This window comes from Phyllobates terribilis, unplaced genomic scaffold (genome assembly GCF_046119375.1).
Source record: "Phyllobates terribilis strain yellow unplaced genomic scaffold, ASM4611937v1 Scaffold_11__3_contigs__length_659146591, whole genome shotgun sequence".
In the NCBI taxonomy this organism is placed as follows: Eukaryota; Metazoa; Chordata; class Amphibia; order Anura; family Dendrobatidae; genus Phyllobates; species Phyllobates terribilis.
This window is the reverse complement of record NW_027362771.1, coordinates 155,993,719-156,014,013: the sequence shown is the minus strand read 5'-3', so window position 1 is coordinate 156,014,013 and position 20,295 is coordinate 155,993,719. Positions and strand designations below refer to the sequence as shown.

The 20,295-nt window shown below is 40.7% G+C and overlaps 1 protein-coding gene and 1 long non-coding RNA gene across 2 annotated transcripts in view; one reads left to right on the top strand and one right to left on the bottom strand.

Moving 5' to 3' along the window:
• The window catches only part of LOC141165796 (uncharacterized), a 112,650-nt gene extending 105,337 nt beyond the window's left edge, over window positions 1–7,313 (bottom strand). The window contains exon 1 of the long non-coding RNA XR_012251205.1: window positions 7,212–7,313. This is a non-coding gene — a long non-coding RNA (uncharacterized lncRNA). The remainder of the gene's footprint in view (window positions 1–7,211) is intronic.
• HMGA2 (high mobility group AT-hook 2) overlaps window positions 6,728–20,295 on the top strand; it is a 261,705-nt gene continuing 248,137 nt past the window's right edge. Inside the window, exons 1-2 of the mRNA XM_073651710.1 lie at window positions 6,728–7,192; window positions 9,081–9,170. Coding sequence (XP_073507811.1) covers window positions 7,085–7,192; window positions 9,081–9,170 — 198 coding nt within the window. The 5' untranslated portion in view covers window positions 6,728–7,084. The remainder of the gene's footprint in view (window positions 7,193–9,080; window positions 9,171–20,295) is intronic.

Here is a 20,295-nt window from a genome sequence, read left to right as displayed (position 1 = left end):
CTGTTTGTATATGTGCTGTCTATAGCCAGTATATGTCCCGATATAACACATGTAGTGATGCGCTCTGTATGTATATGTGCTGTCTATAGCCAGTATATGTCACGATATAACACATGTAGTGATGCGCTCTGTATGTATATGTGCTGTCTATAGCCAGTATATGTCCCGATATAACACATGCAGTGATGTGCTCTGTTTGTATATGTGCTGTCTATAGCCAGTATATGTCACGATATAACACATGCAGTGATGCGCTCTGTATGTATATGTGCTGTCTATAGCCAGTATATGTCACGATATAACACATGTAGTGATGCGCTCTGTTTGTATATGTGCTGTCTATAGCCAGTATATGTCACGATATAACACATGTAGTGATGCGCTCTGTATGTATATGTGCTGTCTATAGCCAGTATATGTCCCGATATAACACATGCAGTGATGCGCTCTGTATGTATATGTGCTGTCTATAGCCAGTATATGTCACGATATAACACATGTAGTGATGCGCTCTGTTTGTATATGTGCTGTCTATAGCCAGTATATGTCACGATATAACACATGCAGTGATGTGCTCTGTTTGTATATGTGCTGTCTATAGCCAGTATATGTCACGATATAACACATGCAGTGATGCGCTCTGTATGTATATGTGCTGTCTATAGCCAGTATATGTCACGATATAACACATGTAGTGATGCGCTCTGTTTGTATATGTGCTGTCTATAGCCAGTATATGTCACGATATAACACATGTAGTGATGCGCTCTGTATGTATATGTGCTGTCTATAGCCAGTATATGTCCCGATATAACACATGCAGTGATGCGCTCTGTATGTATATGTGCTGTCTATAGCCAGTATATGTCACGATATAACACATGTAGTGATGCGCTCTGTTTGTATATGTGCTGTCTATAGCCAGTATATGTCACGATATAACACATGCAGTGATGTGCTCTGTTTGTATATGTGCTGTCTATAGCCAGTATATGTCACGATATAACACATGCAGTGATGCACTCTGTATGTATATGTGCTGTCTATAGCCAGTATATGTCACGATATAACACATGCAGTGATGCGCTCTGTATGTATATGTGCTGTCTATAGCCAGTATATGTCACGATATAACACATGCAGTGATGCGCTCTGTTTGTATATGTGCTGTCTATAGCCAGTATATGTCACGATATAACACATGCAGTGATGCGCTCTGTTTGTATATGTGCTGTCTATAGCCAGTATATGTCACGATATAACACATGCAGTGATGCGCTCTGTATGTATATGTGCTGTCTATAGCGAGTATATGTCACGATATAACACATGCAGTGATGTGCTCTGTTTGTATATGTGCTGTCTATAGCCAGTATATGTCACGATATAACACATGCAGTGATGCTCTCTGTATGTATATGTGCTGTCTATAGCCAGTATATGTCACGATATAACACATGCAGTGATGCGCTCTGTTTGTATATGTGCTGTCTATAGCCAGTATATGTCACGATATAACAAAGGCAGTGATGTGCTCTGTATGTATATGTGCTGTCTATAGCCAGTATATGTCACGATATAACACATGCAGTGATGTGCTCTGTATGTATATGTGCTGTCTATAGCCAGTATATGTCACGATATAACACATGTAGTGATGCGCTCTGTATGTATATGTGCTGTCTATAGCCAGTATATGTCACGATATAACACATGCAGTGATGCGCTCTGTATGTATATGTGCTGTCTATAGCCAGTATATATCACGATATAACACATGCAGTGATGCGCTCTGTTTGTATATGTGCTGTCTATAGCCAGTATATGTCCCGATATAACACATGCAGTGATGCGCTCTGTATGTATATGTGCTGTCTATAGCCAGTATATGTCACGATATAACACATGTAGTGATGCGCTCTGTTTGTATATGTGCTGTCTATAGCCAGTATATGTCACGATATAACACATGTAGTGATGCGCTCTGTATGTATATGTGCTGTCTATAGCCAGTATATGTCACGATATAACACATGCAGTGATGCGCTCTGTATGTATATGTGCTGTCTATAGCCAGTATATGTCACGATATAACACATGCAGTGATGCGCTCTGTTTGTATATGTGCTGTCTATAGCCAGTATATGTCACGATATAACACATGCAGTGATGCGCTCTGTATGTATATGTGCTGTCTATAGCCAGTATATGTCACGATATAACACATGCAGTGATGTGCTCTGTTTGTATATGTGCTGTCTATAGCCAGTATATGTCACGATATAACACATGCAGTGCTGCACTCTGTTTGTATATGTGCTGTCTATAGCCAGTATATGTCACGATATAACACATGCAGTGATGTGCTCTGTTTGTATATGTGCTGTCTATAGCCAGTATATGTCACGATATAACACATGTAGTGATGCGCTCTGTTTCTATATGTGCTGTCTATAGCCAGTATATGTCACGATATAACACATGCAGTGATGCGCTCTGTATGTATATGTGCTGTCTATAGCCAGTATATGTCACGATATAACACATGTAGTGATGCGCTCTGTTTGTATATGTGCTGTCTATAGCCAGTATATGTCCCGATATAACACATGTAGTGATGCGCTCTGTTTGTATATGTGCTGTCTATAGCCAGTATATGTCACGATATAACACATGCAGTGATGTGCTCTGTTTGTATATGTGCTGTCTATAGCCAGTATATGTCACGATATAACACATGCAGTGATGCACTCTGTATGTATATGTGCTGTCTATAGCCAGTATATGTCACGATATAACACATGCAGTGATGCGCTCTGTATGTATATGTGCTGTCTATAGCCAGTATATGTCACGATATAACACATGCAGTGATGCGCTCTGTTTGTATATGTGCTGTCTATAGCCAGTATATGTCACGATATAACACATGCAGTGATGCGCTCTGTTTGTATATGTGCTGTCTATAGCCAGTATATGTCACGATATAACACATGCAGTGATGCGCTCTGTATGTATATGTGCTGTCTATAGCGAGTATATGTCACGATATAACACATGCAGTGATGTGCTCTGTTTGTATATGTGCTGTCTATAGCCAGTATATGTCACGATATAACACATGCAGTGATGCTCTCTGTATGTATATGTGCTGTCTATAGCCAGTATATGTCACGATATAACACATGCAGTGATGCGCTCTGTTTGTATATGTGCTGTCTATAGCCAGTATATGTCACGATATAACAAAGGCAGTGATGTGCTCTGTATGTATATGTGCTGTCTATAGCCAGTATATGTCACGATATAACACATGCAGTGATGTGCTCTGTATGTATATGTGCTGTCTATAGCCAGTATATGTCACGATATAACACATGTAGTGATGCGCTCTGTATGTATATGTGCTGTCTATAGCCAGTATATGTCACGATATAACACATGCAGTGATGCGCTCTGTATGTATATGTGCTGTCTATAGCCAGTATATATCACGATATAACACATGCAGTGATGCGCTCTGTTTGTATATGTGCTGTCTATAGCCAGTATATGTCCCGATATAACACATGCAGTGATGCGCTCTGTATGTATATGTGCTGTCTATAGCCAGTATATGTCACGATATAACACATGTAGTGATGCGCTCTGTTTGTATATGTGCTGTCTATAGCCAGTATATGTCACGATATAACACATGTAGTGATGCGCTCTGTATGTATATGTGCTGTCTATAGCCAGTATATGTCACGATATAACACATGCAGTGATGCGCTCTGTATGTATATGTGCTGTCTATAGCCAGTATATGTCACGATATAACACATGCAGTGATGCGCTCTGTTTGTATATGTGCTGTCTATAGCCAGTATATGTCACGATATAACACATGCAGTGATGCGCTCTGTATGTATATGTGCTGTCTATAGCCAGTATATGTCACGATATAACACATGCAGTGATGTGCTCTGTTTGTATATGTGCTGTCTATAGCCAGTATATGTCACGATATAACACATGCAGTGCTGCACTCTGTTTGTATATGTGCTGTCTATAGCCAGTATATGTCACGATATAACACATGCAGTGATGTGCTCTGTTTGTATATGTGCTGTCTATAGCCAGTATATGTCACGATATAACACATGTAGTGATGCGCTCTGTTTCTATATGTGCTGTCTATAGCCAGTATATGTCACGATATAACACATGCAGTGATGCGCTCTGTATGTATATGTGCTGTCTATAGCCAGTATATGTCACGATATAACACATGTAGTGATGCGCTCTGTTTGTATATGTGCTGTCTATAGCCAGTATATGTCCCGATATAACACATGCAGTGATGCGCTCTGTATGTATATGTGCTGTCTATAGCCAGTATATGTCACGATATAACACATGTAGTGATGCGCTCTGTTTGTATATGTGCTGTCTATAGCCAGTATATGTCCCGATATAACACATGCAGTGATGCGCTCTGTATGTATATGTGCTGTCTATAGCCAGTATATGTCACGATATAACACATGTAGTGATGCGCTCTGTTTGTATATGTGCTGTCTATAGCCAGTATATGTCCCAATATAACACATGCAGTGATGCGCTCTGTATGTGTATGTGCTGTCTATAGCCAGTATATGTCACGATATAACACATGCAGTGATGCGCTCTGTTTGTATATGTGCTGTCTATAGCCAGTATATGTCCCGATATAACACATGTAGTGATGCGCTCTGTATGTATATGTGCTGTCTATAGCCAGTATATGTCACGATATAACACATGCAGTGATGTGCTCTGTTTGTATATGTGCTGTCTATAGCCAGTATATGTCACGATATAACACATGTAGTGATGCGCTCTGTTTGTATATGTGCTGTCTATAGCCAGTATATGTCACGATATAACACATGCAGTGATGCGCTCTGTATGTATATGTGCTGTCTATAGCCAGTATATGTCACGATATAACACATGTAGTGATGCGCTCTGTTTGTATATGTGCTGTCTATAGCCAGTATATGTCCCGATATAACACATGCAGTGATGCGCTCTGTATGTATATGTGCTGTCTATAGCCAGTATATGTCACGATATAACACATGTAGTGATGCGCTCTGTTTGTATATGTGCTGTCTATAGTCAGTATATGTCCCGATATAACACATGCATTGATGCGCTCTGTATGTATATGTGCTGTCTATAGCCAGTATATGTCACGATATAACACATGCAGTGATGCGCTCTGTTTGTATATGTGCTGTCTATAGCCAGTATATGTCCCGATATAACACATGTAGTGATGCGCTCTGTATGTATATGTGCTGTCTATAGCCAGTATATGTCACGATATAACACATGTAGTGATGCGCTCTGTATGTATATGTGCTGTCTATAGCCAGTATATGTCCCGATATAACACATGCAGTGATGTGCTCTGTTTGTATATGTGCTGTCTATAGCCAGTATATGTCACGATATAACACATGCAGTGATGCGCTCTGTATGTATATGTGCTGTCTATAGCCAGTATATGTCACGATATAACACATGTAGTGATGCGCTCTGTTTGTATATGTGCTGTCTATAGCCAGTATATGTCACGATATAACACATGTAGTGATGCGCTCTGTATGTATATGTGCTGTCTATAGCCAGTATATGTCCCGATATAACACATGCAGTGATGCGCTCTGTATGTATATGTGCTGTCTATAGCCAGTATATGTCACGATATAACACATGCAGTGATGCGCTCTGTTTGTATATGTGCTGTCTATAGCCAGTATATGTCACGATATAACACATGCAGTGATGCGCTCTGTTTGTATATGTGCTGTCTATGGCCAGTATATGTCACGATATAACACATGCAGTGATGCGCTCTGTATGTATATGTGCTGTCTATAGCGAGTATATGTCACGATATAACACATGCAGTGATGTGCTCTGTTTGTATATGTGCTGTCTATAGCCAGTATATGTCACGATATAACACATGCAGTGATGCGCTCTGTATGTATATGTGCTGTCTATAGCCAGTATATGTCACGATATAACACATGCAGTGATGCGCTCTGTTTGTATATGTGCTGTCTATAGCCAGTATATGTCACGATATAACAAAGGCAGTGATGTGCTCTGTATGTATATGTGCTGTCTATAGCCAGTATATGTCACGATATAACACATGCAGTGATGTGCTCTGTATGTATATGTGCTGTCTATAGCCAGTATATGTCACGATATAACACATGTAGTGATGCGCTCTGTATGTATATGTGCTGTCTATAGCCAGTATATGTCACGATATAACACATGCAGTGATGTGCTCTGTATGTATATGTGCTGTCTATAGCCAGTATATGTCACGATATAACACATGCAGTGATGCGCTCTGTATGTATATGTGCTGTCTATAGCCAGTATATGTCACGATATAACACAGGCAGCCCTTCGCTCCGTACGTCGCCTCCTCAGGAGGGATTCCCTGGCTCTGGCTTGGAGCTGGGCCACTCAGTGCTTGTAGTCATGCAGCCACGTGAGGTAGCCCCCGTGTTTCCCTCCCCAGCAGCGCTGCTTGTGTTATATCTGGCCGGTTTCCAGTCTCCGCTCGCTGCCTCCTTCTCCGCTTTGCCTCCTCCTATTTTTTCCACCCACGGGTAAAGGTGTTTTTTTTTTACCCATCCCACTATAATCCGTGGGCCGGCCTTGTATCACATGCCCTACTCACACAAACACAAGCCCTCCCTTACCCCCCAAATCACACACACGTGTGGCCGTTCAGCAATACTTATATGTGGCCAGAGCCATGCAGCAGCGTTGTGTCAGCGCTCACTAGTCGTTACCTCCGCTGCCCTGTGACCTCCATTGTCCCCGTCACATCACATATCTCCTATTCATCCCCCTGTCTACTAGCAGTGTGTATAGGGAAGCCCTGTGCTCAGGACCTTACAGGAGGCAGCGCTGCGCTCTCCTCACTGTGGTGGCAGCAGCAGGACGTCCGGTGCGGCGGCGGCAGCGGCTCCTCGCGTGGATCCCTGGAGGTGCAGCACATCATCGTTGGGGGACAGCAGCTACCATGAGTTCAAAGGAAAGTGGCCGCCAGTCCACATCTGTGGAGCATCCTGCATCCCCCTCATCAGAATCACCGAAGAGAGCGAGGGGAAGACCTCGGAAACCGCAAAAAGTCAGTACTGCATCCTTACCTCACCCTGCACCTCACGGGGCGCACACCACCACACAAGGCGCACACTCTCCTCACCCTCCACCTCACCCTCTACCTCACACAACTAATGGAAGCACAGAACACCCTGCACAGTGTGCGCTCATTCACACAGCCCACCATGGGGGTCTCCCTGTGCCAGCGCTTCACCATGACTTGGGGGAAGGGGAACCTGCTCTCTGCCCTCTTAGCTGCATAGTGCAATATTGCACTGGATGCCATACATCTCACCCAGTGGTAGCTCTGCCCTCTTCAGTAGGAATTTCAGGGCATGCTGGCTGCACCAAAGGTATAGGTAGGTAGGTAGGTAGGTGTGTGTGTGTATCTATCTATCTATATATAGATATATATATATCTCAAACAGGCACCGTACAATGCAAGAATATATATATCTCATACACAGGCACCATACAGTGCAAGGTATGTGTATCTAATCTCACAGGGGCACTATACAATACAAGATTACATGCAGATAGATATCACAGGCATTGTACAATGCAAGAATGCATATGTATCTGATCCCACATGGGCACCATACAGTCCAAGAATTTATATATATATATATATATATATATATATATATATATATATATATCTGCGTCACACAGGCACTGTACAGTAGAAGCATATATGTATATATCTGCCCCATGTGAGCAACATACAATCCAAGAATATCTATCTATCTATATCTGCCTCACACAGGCACTATCTGATGCAAGAATATATGTCTCTGCCCCACATGGGCACCATACAATAGTAACGTAGGTTGAATAAAGACCTAGGTTCATCAAGTTCAACCTTCTTCCCCCAATTGTACATTTTGTCTAATTTGCAATTCGATACAAGAATACATGTATATATCTGTCTCACAGACACCTTACAAGAATACATGTATATATTTCTTTTTCACACAGTCACCATACAAGAATACATGTGTATCTGCCTTACATAGGCTCCATGTCATACAATACAAGAATACATACAGATATCTGCCTCACACACACCGTACAATACCAGAATACATGTATTTACACTACAAAAATACATACACTTCTCTCCCTTACATAGTAGCCTGGTTATTGTTGAGAACTTGTGGGAATTCCAGTGAACTTAGCAAGCTTACATATAATAAGTATATGTGTTTCTGGATACCGTCCATAATTTCATTCAAAGGGTATTTATAGAGACTACTGCATGTTTCACTACTGGTAGTATGTGGTTTTACAGGCAGGGAAAACAGGTTTACACACTAGTGGTGTTCTCCTAATACTGCCATTCGTGTCTTTGTTGCATATGTATGTTCACATGTAAGGAGAGAATAGACTACCAGAGGTTTCACCTCTAGAGGAGTTCAGGAAGTCTCCAGAAGGACCATGAAAATAACATTGTATTCATCTGGTTGATAATATTGTGCTGTAATCAGGTCACATGGTGTTTGCAGAGTGAGGGGGATATGTTGATCTGGCCAAAACAAGGGCTTTATTTACATACACACCTTTAAATCACTTCTGTATATATTTATATAAAACACATATTTGGTGTCTCAACTGCACAACATAAGATCATATTTTATTTCCACTATATCTATGTAACTGTAAGCTGTATGCCATTCATTAGGAAATATTGCAGCCCTTAAGTGCACAACTTGAATTTTTATTGCCTATCTCAGTGTGTAAATGTTTTCTTTTCCTGCAAATCATTGCATTTGTACATTAGTTACATATGTTTCCCTCTAAGGTTTTAATAGTTCAGTATGTCATGGCAGAAAAAAGGTTTATTTGCCTTTACAGAGTGCACTATAATTTCCCATGTTAAATTCCTTCCAGTATGTCAAGTTTATTTCTGTATTTAGGAACCAGCAGCTGGGGAACCCTCTCCTAAAAGACCCAGGGGAAGACCTAAGGGGAGCAAAAACAAAGGTCCTTTAAAATCAGCACAAAAGGTGAGCTTATCAGCACATGCTTGCACAGAAACTTCTATGAAGGTGTGCTTGTATTATAGGATTGCTGAGAAGTTGTCCAAAATCTACAAGAATCAGTTCTTTAAAACAGAAGCATTATATAGATAGATAATCTCCTTATTGAAGTGCAGAAATATCAGTGGAATAACTCCCATAACATAGTTGCTTGTTTTTTTTTCTGTTGTGTACAGTTGTGATTGTATAAAGTTTTTTTTCTAGAATATGAGGCACATATGTATTTTTCATTAGCTGATCATCCAATATGGTCATTTACACCAATTCTACAAAAATAGCAAAACTAGAACCTTCTAAGGGTCATTCATAACAACAGACACCCACAAAGTTGTGATGTTGCAAAGTCAGCTGCAACCCTTATTATTTAACAACATAATTGGTACAAAATGAGATGTTCCAGTCGGCAGATATTGTTTGATCTTCTGTATATGCCTGAGCTTAATGTTAATTTGACTGAAAATGAAATCTGCATTTCCCTGAAATTTTTATAAATATTACCCTTTTATCTTTAATGCTATCATGGCTTGTGTTTAAAGCCTCAACCTCCAGATTTTAATTACATGTGTCAAGTAGCAAGGCTTTCCTAAGGTTCACCATGTCATGTTTATTAGTTGAATTCTATATCTTCCAGTTGTGAGTAAGAAAACATATCAGGACCATGTTTCAATGATTATCCAGATAGCAATGTAGCATGCTTTTTTAGTTTCTAAGTTTGGAAAGGGCATCTAAGGTTCTTCATGCACTTTATAGTTTGAGGAGATCTGAATACAATTAAGGTCATATTGAGTCTCTTATGGGTGCCATAAAACTATACCTCATATTTTTAAATGTATATATTTTTTGATTTGAGTATGTAAACTTAAATATCTCCAGATCTTTATTTTTACAATTAGTGCATTGTTAATTTGTTTACATTGTTTAGCTTCCTTTCATTAAAATAGATATAATAATTAGCAATCACAAACATTGTTCAGATTGCATGGCCAACCGTGCAATCTTATTATAGTTTACTATTGTATACAAAAATGGAGACTAAAAATACTTTTTAAAGGAATAATATTCCAGTCTTCTACCAAGTGAAGATAGTTTAGCAGCAATTTTGGATGCCCACCTGTTTGCTATGTGTTTTCTGGTTGTCCTTCACTTTCACAACTTCTGTTTGATTTTTCCTAACTGTCCTTGGGATGTTTCACAACAGCTTTGCATGTGTAGAGTTTATTGTGTGAAAAAGTCTTGTATTCCCTTGACTAATATTACTAGCATATTAGTTTTTTTGAAACCTTGATTTGATTAATACTGTGATATTCATGAGCTAACAGACTTACAAACATAGAAAAGATCTTTGAAATAGCAGCTTTTGTGAATGAAAACCTGAATTCTGCAAATCAGAGAAGTATAATCATTTGAGGTCTAACAAGTTGGTGCTCCACAAATCTTTAAAATGAAGGTCTTATAGTTGATGGATGGATGGCTGCACATGCATTGTCACTCTCCATTGGAATGGGTGGGGTTTGAAGAGGACCTGACACCTCTCCTAATGTATATTTTAAACATTGATGTTCCCTATAAAACAACAATTCTGTCGCATCTTTTCTCGGAACTCTACATTAAGCCATTCCTCTGTTATTCCTCCTAGATTTATAAAGTGACGCAATTTCACCAAATGTGTGTTCCTTCATTGTTTGGTATTTTACAACTGATTGAACAGTGTAAGTGGTGACAACAACTTGTTAAAGGGGTTGTCTGGGACTTTTTTATTGATGGCCTATCATTAAGGATAGGTTATCAGTATTTAATCAGAGGAAGGTGGAACACCAGCTGTTCCCATTGCTGACAGTCGGCATGTTCTCAGTTGCGGAGCTGCACAGCAAATTCCTTCAACTGTATTGTGACCACTGCTGGATACTTCACATACGCTCCTTATTCGTATCAATAGGGGGCTGATGTGTATTACCCATGCTATTGTCACTATGCAGTTGACACAGCTTTGTAGTTCCAATCCGCAACTGATCACATTTGGCCGCTGACGGCACTAGGAACAACTGATCGGTGGGGTTAATATTGTTAACTAAAACAGACATGTCAGGGGAGCAGACAGGCCATCTTTAAGGGAACTTTCAAGTGTTCTCTCTTGAAGGTTTGCTAGTGGGTGCTTTCACATTGCATTTAGGCACCTGTTCAGTGGCCCTGTTGAGGCTTACATTCGAACACACCGCAAAACGGGATTCGAACGTATGTGCTGACTGAGCGAAAGTGCGCTCTGCAGTGCATCATTTTTGGGCGTATATGCCTACTGTAGGCGGACACCCAGATGCAGTCTACCACGTCTGAGTGTCCGTCTCCTGTAGGCGTACACGCCTGAAAATGATGCAGGACAGAGCACATGTTCACTCTGTCTGCAACATTATAGACTATGGCCCCGTTTGTTTAGACGTAAGCCCCAACGGGGCCACTGAACTGGTGCCTAAACGCAATGTGAAAGCTCCCCAATTATTAATTTTACTAGAGAGTGACTTGAATTGAGCAGATATCTCTGAAACTAGAATAAAGATTAGAACCTTCTCGTTTTAAAGATTAGCAGGGGCTAGTTCATAATATCTGGTTTTAATTCACATTACAAGCAAATGTTGATGGATTCTGCCTTCACAAATCAAAATTCAGCCTTCATTTTATTTCATCCTGTTGAAATGTGCAAGAGAATGGTCTCATACTAGACTATAAAAGCATTGTACGTGGTACAATTGTTCACATGAAAGTAAGCAATAGCGTGTGTGTGTACAACACCAGTCAAAAAGTTGACTGATGGCAGCAAAACCACAAAGGAAACAAGGAGTAAAGAAACAGCATGACCGCTCCAGACACCCTTGGCATTCTCTCGAACAGCTTCATCAGGTAGTCACCTAGAATACCTGTACAAATGTCTTGAAGGTGTTCCGAGAAGTGCTGAGCATTTGTTGGCTGCTTTGCTTTCGCTTTGTGGTCCATCTCATCCCAAAACATTTAATTTGGGTGATTGTGGAGGCCATGTCATTTGACACGGCACTCCATCACTCTTTTACTTGTCACATAGACCTTACATAGCCTGGAAATGTATTTTGGATAATTGAGAGATTCTGGAGAAATCCATGCACAAAAGGGACAAGGCTGACGCTCAATAATGGATTCTTGTGATCTATGGGCTCTCATGTGGCACTGCGTTAAAAACACGTATGATTCGGTCATGCAAATCAATGCATGGGCTCAGCAATACTTTCAAAAATAATTGTGAATACAGTTCGCCATGCAAGTTAAAGCTGTATCATGCAAATAAGAAGCCATACAGTAGCGACCAAATGTTTTGCATTTTTTTAAAGTTTGCAAATCTGCAAACAATTCATCTTTATTGCTATGGGTACAGGCCCCAACTCATCGTTCTAACTTATCCCAAAGGTGCTCTATAGGGTTTTGTCAGGTGATTGGCTTGGCCATTGCAATAGGAAAACATATTTCTTTTCTAACCAATTTTTGACTAAATTGGATATGTACTTAGGATCATTGTCTTGCTGGAATTTCCATCCCCTGCCTACTTTGTTTTTACCATGTGGCAGCATTACATTCTCCAGTATATCCTTGTACATGGTAGCATTCATATTTCCATCAATTCTATGCAGATGGCCAATGGCAGATGCCGAAAAGCGGCCCCAAGCCATGACATTGCCACCACCATGTTTCACTGTAGGTGTTTGGTACCTTACATCATAACGTTTTCCAATTGGGCAGTATATATAGTGCTGGCCATCACAACCAAACAGCGTGAACTTGGAATCATCTGACCACAACACCTTAGACCATTCTATCTCTTTCCATTGGCTGTGTTCTTTGGCAAACTCAAGTCTGACCTTCCGGTTCTTTGCAGAGATGAAAGGCTTCTTGACTGGAACGCGTGCGTTCAACCCTACTGCTCTAAGCTGTCGTGCCACAGTTTGGTGACTCACTTTGACCCCATATTCTTCGTTCATTTCGTGCAAAATCTGTACAGCACTTTATGGACATCAGATATTGACTTTTCCTTAATAATGTGATTAAGTCTGGAGGAAGTTTTCCGTGGTCATCCACTTCTAGGTTTTCAGCTGTTCGAACGCTGTGTCTTGCGGACTCGCAGAGAAGGGATCATCCAGCTTGTAATCAGGTCACAATTCAAAAGCCTGCATGTCTGATGGTATGGGGCTGCATTATTTCTTATGGCATGAGCCGCTTGCATATCTTGAAAGGCACAATCAATGCAAAGTATTATATGGGGGTTTAAGAGCAACAGATGCTCCCATCCAGACATCTATTTCAAGGAAAGCATTACATATTTCAGTAAGAAAATGCTAAACCACATACTGCATCCATCACAACAGCATGGCTTCATAGAAGAAGAGTTCAAGTGATGAACTGGCTGCCTGCAGTTCAGACTTTTCATCAATGGAAAACATTAGGTGCATTATAAAACGAAAAATCCGGCAAAGACCCAGGACTGTTGAGCAGCTAGAATTCTACATCGGAGAAGAATGGGACAATATTCCTCTCCCAAAACTCCAGCAATTGGTCTCCTCGCTTTCCAGAGGTTTACAGATGGTTTTTATAAAAAAGAGAGGATGCTACACAATGGTAGACATGGCCCTGTCCCAACTTTTTTGAGATGTGTTGCTGACATCAATTTGTAAATGAGTTACTTTTTTCAAATGAAATGGAAAAATGTCTAACTTTCAACTTCTGTTGTGAATACAATATGTCTATAGAAGATTTCTAAATAATTGCATTCTTGTTATCCTCACATTTTATACATCCTCCCAACTTTTTTTAAATTGGAGTTGAACATATATGTACATTGCATAAAAGTATTTTTTATTATTACATTGTGTTCTTTTCTTCTTTGGCACTCTTAACACCAACTGGTTGTGTAAAATACTTGTGGAGGCTATATAGTTTAACAATTGCTCAATCCCATGTTACCACAGAATTGCCACATGTAAACTCTTTGCCTTTAGTAAGTTTCTTTAAAGCACCACTCCATCTTTTTTTATTTTATTGCTGGAGAGGTGCTTTGAATCTATGGTCCCTGCACTTAGTCTGATACTCGCCTACTGCCATCTTCCCCTTCTATCACTGGCACTCCCATTGGTTTCTGGCAGTTTGTGACTTGCTGGATCGCTCCAGTGTTTCATGGAACACGCTGAAAGACACAACTCAATACAGGTCTATGAGAGCCTCGTTCTTGCTCTTATAGACTTGCATTGAGAGCTTGTGACGTAACTTCTGACTTCCGGCCGCTATAAACTGGAATTTAACGTTGGATAGTTGTGCCGGATTCCTTCCTCCCTCTTCCTCTTCGTGGCTGTGTCTCTCCAGAATAAGTGGCACCCTCCACATATATCTCCATCCCGGACATCGATTACTTTGTAGCGTGATAAGCTCCATCCATTTTCACCTTTTCCCTTTTTTCTTCTATTTTGCCTGGGTGAAGCAACAAGCTATATAAGCTCCTTAAAGCTATCCATTGCCAGTTTTAGTAGCTCTGGGGAAATCCTGTGTGTGTCTTAGCATCTGTGCTTCCATTTACTGACCATTCTCCTGCCTGACAATTTTTTCCCAACCTGTACCGTCTAGTTCTGTCTTAGCTACTTGACCATTCTTCCTGCCAGTATGCACCACTGGCCAGAGGATATTCCAAGGACATAGCCCGGGGTCTCTGTGGAAGTCCACATCCCATATTGGGTTAAAAGGTGAAGGCCAAGGCTATCATGGGGCAGCCTGCCAGTGCAAAGCCTGTTCATGGTTGCCCTTTTTAGAGTTAACAGGCAACCCCTAATGGTGCCCTCATAACTGTTAGAACCTTGCTCTTAGGTCTTTTTTCCTTTGCTGGTCACATGACCTTGTTGGCCTATTTAATCCTGCTCCGCCCTTCTGGCTTTGCTGGACTTCATTGTATATCTACTTTCTAGCTAGCCTGTGCTCTGTGTCTTGCTCTGTTAGTTTGCTTGGTCTACTGACCTCTATGTTCTATGTATTTTGTTTGTTCGTCTGTCTGCTACTATTTCTGTTAGGAGGTGTCCCATATTCCTCCCAGTCCTTAGTACTTGTAGGGATTCCTTCCCCACATCTATAGGTCTCCGTACAGACTAGCTTAGGACTTTAGCAGGTCTGATCGCAGGATCAGGTTCCCTGTTACATCGTAGGGATTAAGCTGAGTTCTATCGTAGGGACAGATCTCCTCTCTTTCCTTAGCTCTGGTAGCAGAACATAACAATAACAGTATCTGAATGTTTCTTGAAAATTTTAAATCAAACTTGGAAAAATATTAAGATTTGAGAGTCCTCAGTGGTTGATACCTTATAATGGCTAACTGAAAAGATAGTAACAAATTGCAAGCTTTTGAGACTACTCAGGCCTCTTCATCAGGCATAGAATAACACAAAATCTGAAGAATCACATATTTATACAGAATAATGCAATAGATGGGACAAGCAGAACTTTGAGTATGGAAGGGGGAGCAGTTTATACATAAGGAGTGTGAAAGTTTTATTTTCCTGTGATTGAGGTCTGGTCCAGGGTTCTGATGGCGCCACACAATAAAAGAAAAAAGAATAGATCTACGTGTGGCTAAATAAATTTGTATCCCTGATCACAGCATCATGGACATCAAGTTACTGGTATTAAAAGGCAACTTCAAATCTCAGAGAGACAAACATTTGGGGATACAAACTCATGACAACCTTTGACACACTCAGTGCAGGAATGAATGTGTGGCATGGATTTATGTCATTCTACATCACCTATGGAATGTGCTCCTCAGACCTGTGGGGGCATCAGAACCTTGGACCAGACCTCAATCACAGGGCAATAAAACTTTCACACTCCTTATCTATGAACTGCTCCAATATTTACGGCCACTACTCTTTCTCCTCCCTCCCATACTCATAGTTCTGCTTCACATCATTTGTCTCATCTATTGCATTATTCTTGTGCCCTCTGGTGTATAAATATGTGACTCTTCAGATTTTGTGTTATTCTATGCCTGATGAAGAGGCCTGAGTAGTCTCGAAAGCTTGCAATTTGTTACCATCTTCTCAGGTAGCCATTAAAAGCTTTCAACCACTGAGGACTCACAAATCATAATATTTTGCTATCTATTGGCTAAAACGGTACAAAAATATATATTTTTCCTGAAACTAAACTTGGAAAATTCTAATGTCCCCCAAAAAATAAATGGACATATAAAAATTGTCAATATAATTAACATTTTGCATATGTCTACTTTAACTATTTTGGGTTGTGTGAACATTTTACATAGGAAGACACACTATAAGTTTGAAAAGCGCAATTTTTTTCAAAATTTATTTGTAAATTTAGTTTTGTGTCCTTTGTTTTGAATTAGCAAAAGAAATCACTCTAAATTTACTATTCATATAAAGTGCAATGTGTCACAAAAAGAAACAGTGTTAGAACTATTGGGATACGTGAAGACATTCAGAAGCTATTTTGTAAAGCGACACATGCCGGATTTGAATTTTGCAATGTAAAACCAGATTTTTGATCTTTCCAGTTATGATTATTTTATAAAGATATATAAAATGTACACTTAGGCCTATGTGATATTTATGTACTCTGCACACGTTAAACTTTTTATTTTAAGGAGGTATACTATATCTAATTTTCTATTTGGGTCACATTTTTAGCCACTAAGCTTAACTTGTATGCTTTTTTTTTTTTTTCCATGAGACATTTACATTTGAGATTTAAAACTGCATGAATATATGTGTTTGTATAAAGTGCTGAGTGGCATTTCGACAATGTGTGCCATGTATTTAATTTCAGAAAATATATACCATAAGTGTAGGGGGTTTAATATCTTTTTTTTTTTATTTTTTACTTTAGATGTTAATTGTATGTGTTACGTTTGAAAATTGTCCTAACAGATGCGCCAGATGGAAAAAAAACAACAAACACATGGCAGTGAAAGGGTTAAAGAAGTTTACTTTAACCCTGTGATTTAGTTATAATAATTACCGTAGATAGTTCAGGTGATCTTTATGTATTACTAGTTCTGTTTTATTATTTACACTGTTGGCACATGTGTTTTTAAGATTGGCTCCAAAACTGGAAAAAATTGTTAGATATTTTGTCATGTTCTGCCTATAACAATTGATTTTGAAGCTAAGAGGTGACAATTGGTATGATCACTCTTTATGTTGTATCCTGTGCCAAAACATGTGCCCCACAAAATGCTAATATCTCTGTATTTGAGAATATTTTTGCTCTAACTTTTATTTTTATTGTAATTTTTATTGAAATAATTTAATATCTTATAAGATATAGACTTGAAAGAAAAAAATAAAGACTTCTACACTGTCAGATTACAATGAAAACAGATTAAACTGGATTCGTAATAGATATGCAGTAAATTATGATAATATTCAAATTTCTTATATAACTAACAATCTGAAAAGAAGACATACAAGACGGACAAGACAGGATGGGAAAGGATAAGTATACAGTAGGTATTGGGAAAGGAAGAGGAATGGAAAATAAGTGACCCAGTAAACAAAGTTCTTCGATACTTAGGAGTATCCAAAAAGTATCCCTAGGAGACCAAATGAGATTCTGATTGTATAGGTCAAATAAAGACAGGGGAGAAAAGTTTGTTTCAAGTGAGAAGCTATTAAACATCTTGCAGCCGTCAATATGTGTAAGAGAAGTCTAATAGTTTTCCTGGATATATTCTGTGGAAAGCCATTAGGTAAGAAGAGCTGAGGTTCTCATGGTAGGGGCAAATCAAAGACCTGTTTAATTAGAGTTTGTACATTAATTATTATTATTATTTATTATTATAGCGCCATTTATTCCATGGCTCTTTACATGTGAAAAAGGGGTATAATACAATAACAATTACAATAATCTTGAACACAATGTGACAGCGACTGGTACAGGAGGAGCGAGGACCCTGCCCGCGGGGGCTCACAATCTACAAGGGATGGGTGAGGATATAGTGGGTGAGGGTAGAGCTGGTCGTGCAGCGGTATGGTGGAGCGGTGGTTACTGCAGGTTGTAGGCTTGTCGGAAGAGGTGGGTCTTCAGGTTCCTTTTGAAGGTTTCCACAGTAGGCGAGAGTCTGATACGTTGGGGTAGAGAGTTCCAGAGTAGGGGGGAAGCACGGGAGAAATCTTGTATGCGATTGTGGGAGGAGGAGATAAGAGGGGAGTAGAGAAGGAGATCTTGTGAGGAACGGAGGTTGCGTGCGGGTATGTAACGGGAGACTAGGTCAGAGATATATGGAGGAGACAGGTTGTGAATGGCTTTGTATGTCATGGTTAGGGTTTTGAACTGGAGTCTCTGAGCAATGGGGAACCAGTGAAGAGATTGACAGAGGAGAGGCCGGGGAATAGCGGGGGGACAGGTTGATTAGTCGAGCAGCAGAGTTTAGGATAGATTGGAGGGGTGCGAGAGTGTTAGAGGGGAGGCCACAGAGCAGGAGGTTGCAGTAGTCAAGGTGGGAGATGATGAGGGCATGCACTAGTGTTTTTGCAGATTCATGGTTGAGGAATGTGCGGATCCGGGAGATATATTTTTGAGTTGGAGTCGGCAGAAAGTGGAAAGGGCTTGGATATGTGGCTTGAAGGAGAGTTCAGAGTCCAGGGTTACCCAAGGCAGCGAGCTTGAGGGACTGGGGAGAGTGGGCAGCCATTGACGTCGATAGATAGGTAAGTTGGGGGGGTTGAATGAGATGGCGGAAAGATGATGAATTCTGTTTTGTCCATGTTAAGTTTTAGAAATCTGGCAGAGAAGAAGGATGAAATAGCAGACAGACATTGTGGGATTTTGGTTAGTAAGGAGGTGATATCGGGTCCAGAGAAGTAGATCTGTGTGTCATCAGCATAGAGGTGATAATGAAAGCCGTGAGAATCTATGAGCTGTCCCAGGCCGAAGGTGTAGATGGAGAAGAGCAGCGGTCCTAGAACTGAACCTTGGGGGACACCGACAGATAGGGGGCGAGATGAGGAGGTGGTGTGTGAGTGGGAGACACAATGTCCGGTCTGTTAGGTATGAGGTGATCCAGGATAGGGCCAAGTCTGTGATGCCGATAGATGAGAGAGTCTGTAGTAAGAGGGAATGGTCCACTGTGTCAAAGGCAGATGACAGGTCTAGGAGGAGGAGGACAGAGTAGTGTCGCTTAGATTTGACGGTTAGTAGGTCGTTGGTGACTTAAGTCAGTGCAGTTTCAGTAGAATGGTGCGGTCGGAAACCAGATTGTAGGCGGTCAAAGAGGGAGCAGGGGGAGAGGTGGGAGGACAGTTCAGAATGGACATGTTGTTCCAGTAATTTTGAGGCATAGGGGAGAAGTGATATGGGGCAATAGCTAGACACAGAGGATGGGTCAAGGGAGGGCTTTTTGAGGATGGGTGTGATTGAGGCATGTTTGAAGCATGAGGGGAAGACACCAGTTGTTAGTGACAGGTTGAAGATGTGGACTAGGGCTGGGATGAAGATAGTGGTAAGGTTTGGGATGAGGTGGGACGGGATTGGGTCAAGTTTACAGGTGGCGAGGTGTGATTTGGAGAGTAAGGAGGAAAATTGATCTTCAGAAATGGTGGAGAAGGTGGTTTTGGAGGAAGAGGGTTGAGTAGGTGTGGGGAGGGGCTGTGGGGGCTTTAGGCAAAAGCTTTGTCTGATGGTGTCAATCTTCTGCTTGAAGAATGAGGCAAAGTCTTCCGCTGAAAAAAGAGGAGAGGGAGGAGGCACTGAGGGACGGAGGAGAGAATTGAAGGTGTTGAATAGTTGTTTGGGGTTGTGAGACAGGGAGGATATGAGAGATGTGAAGTATGTTTGTTTTGCTGCAGTGAGTGTGGACTTGAAGGTAGTGAGGGACTGTTTGAATGCGATGAAGTGCTCAATTAATCCATAACATTGTTATCAGAGAACAGTCCCAGAATAGGTGATAGATCCTCTCGACGAGGCACATCTCCAACACATGGGAGAAATTGTTTGGTCTAGTTTATGTAGAAACTCTGGAGTGTCATACCAGAAATGGAGGATCTTATATTGGCTCTCTTTGAAAGGCCTGTTTCACACG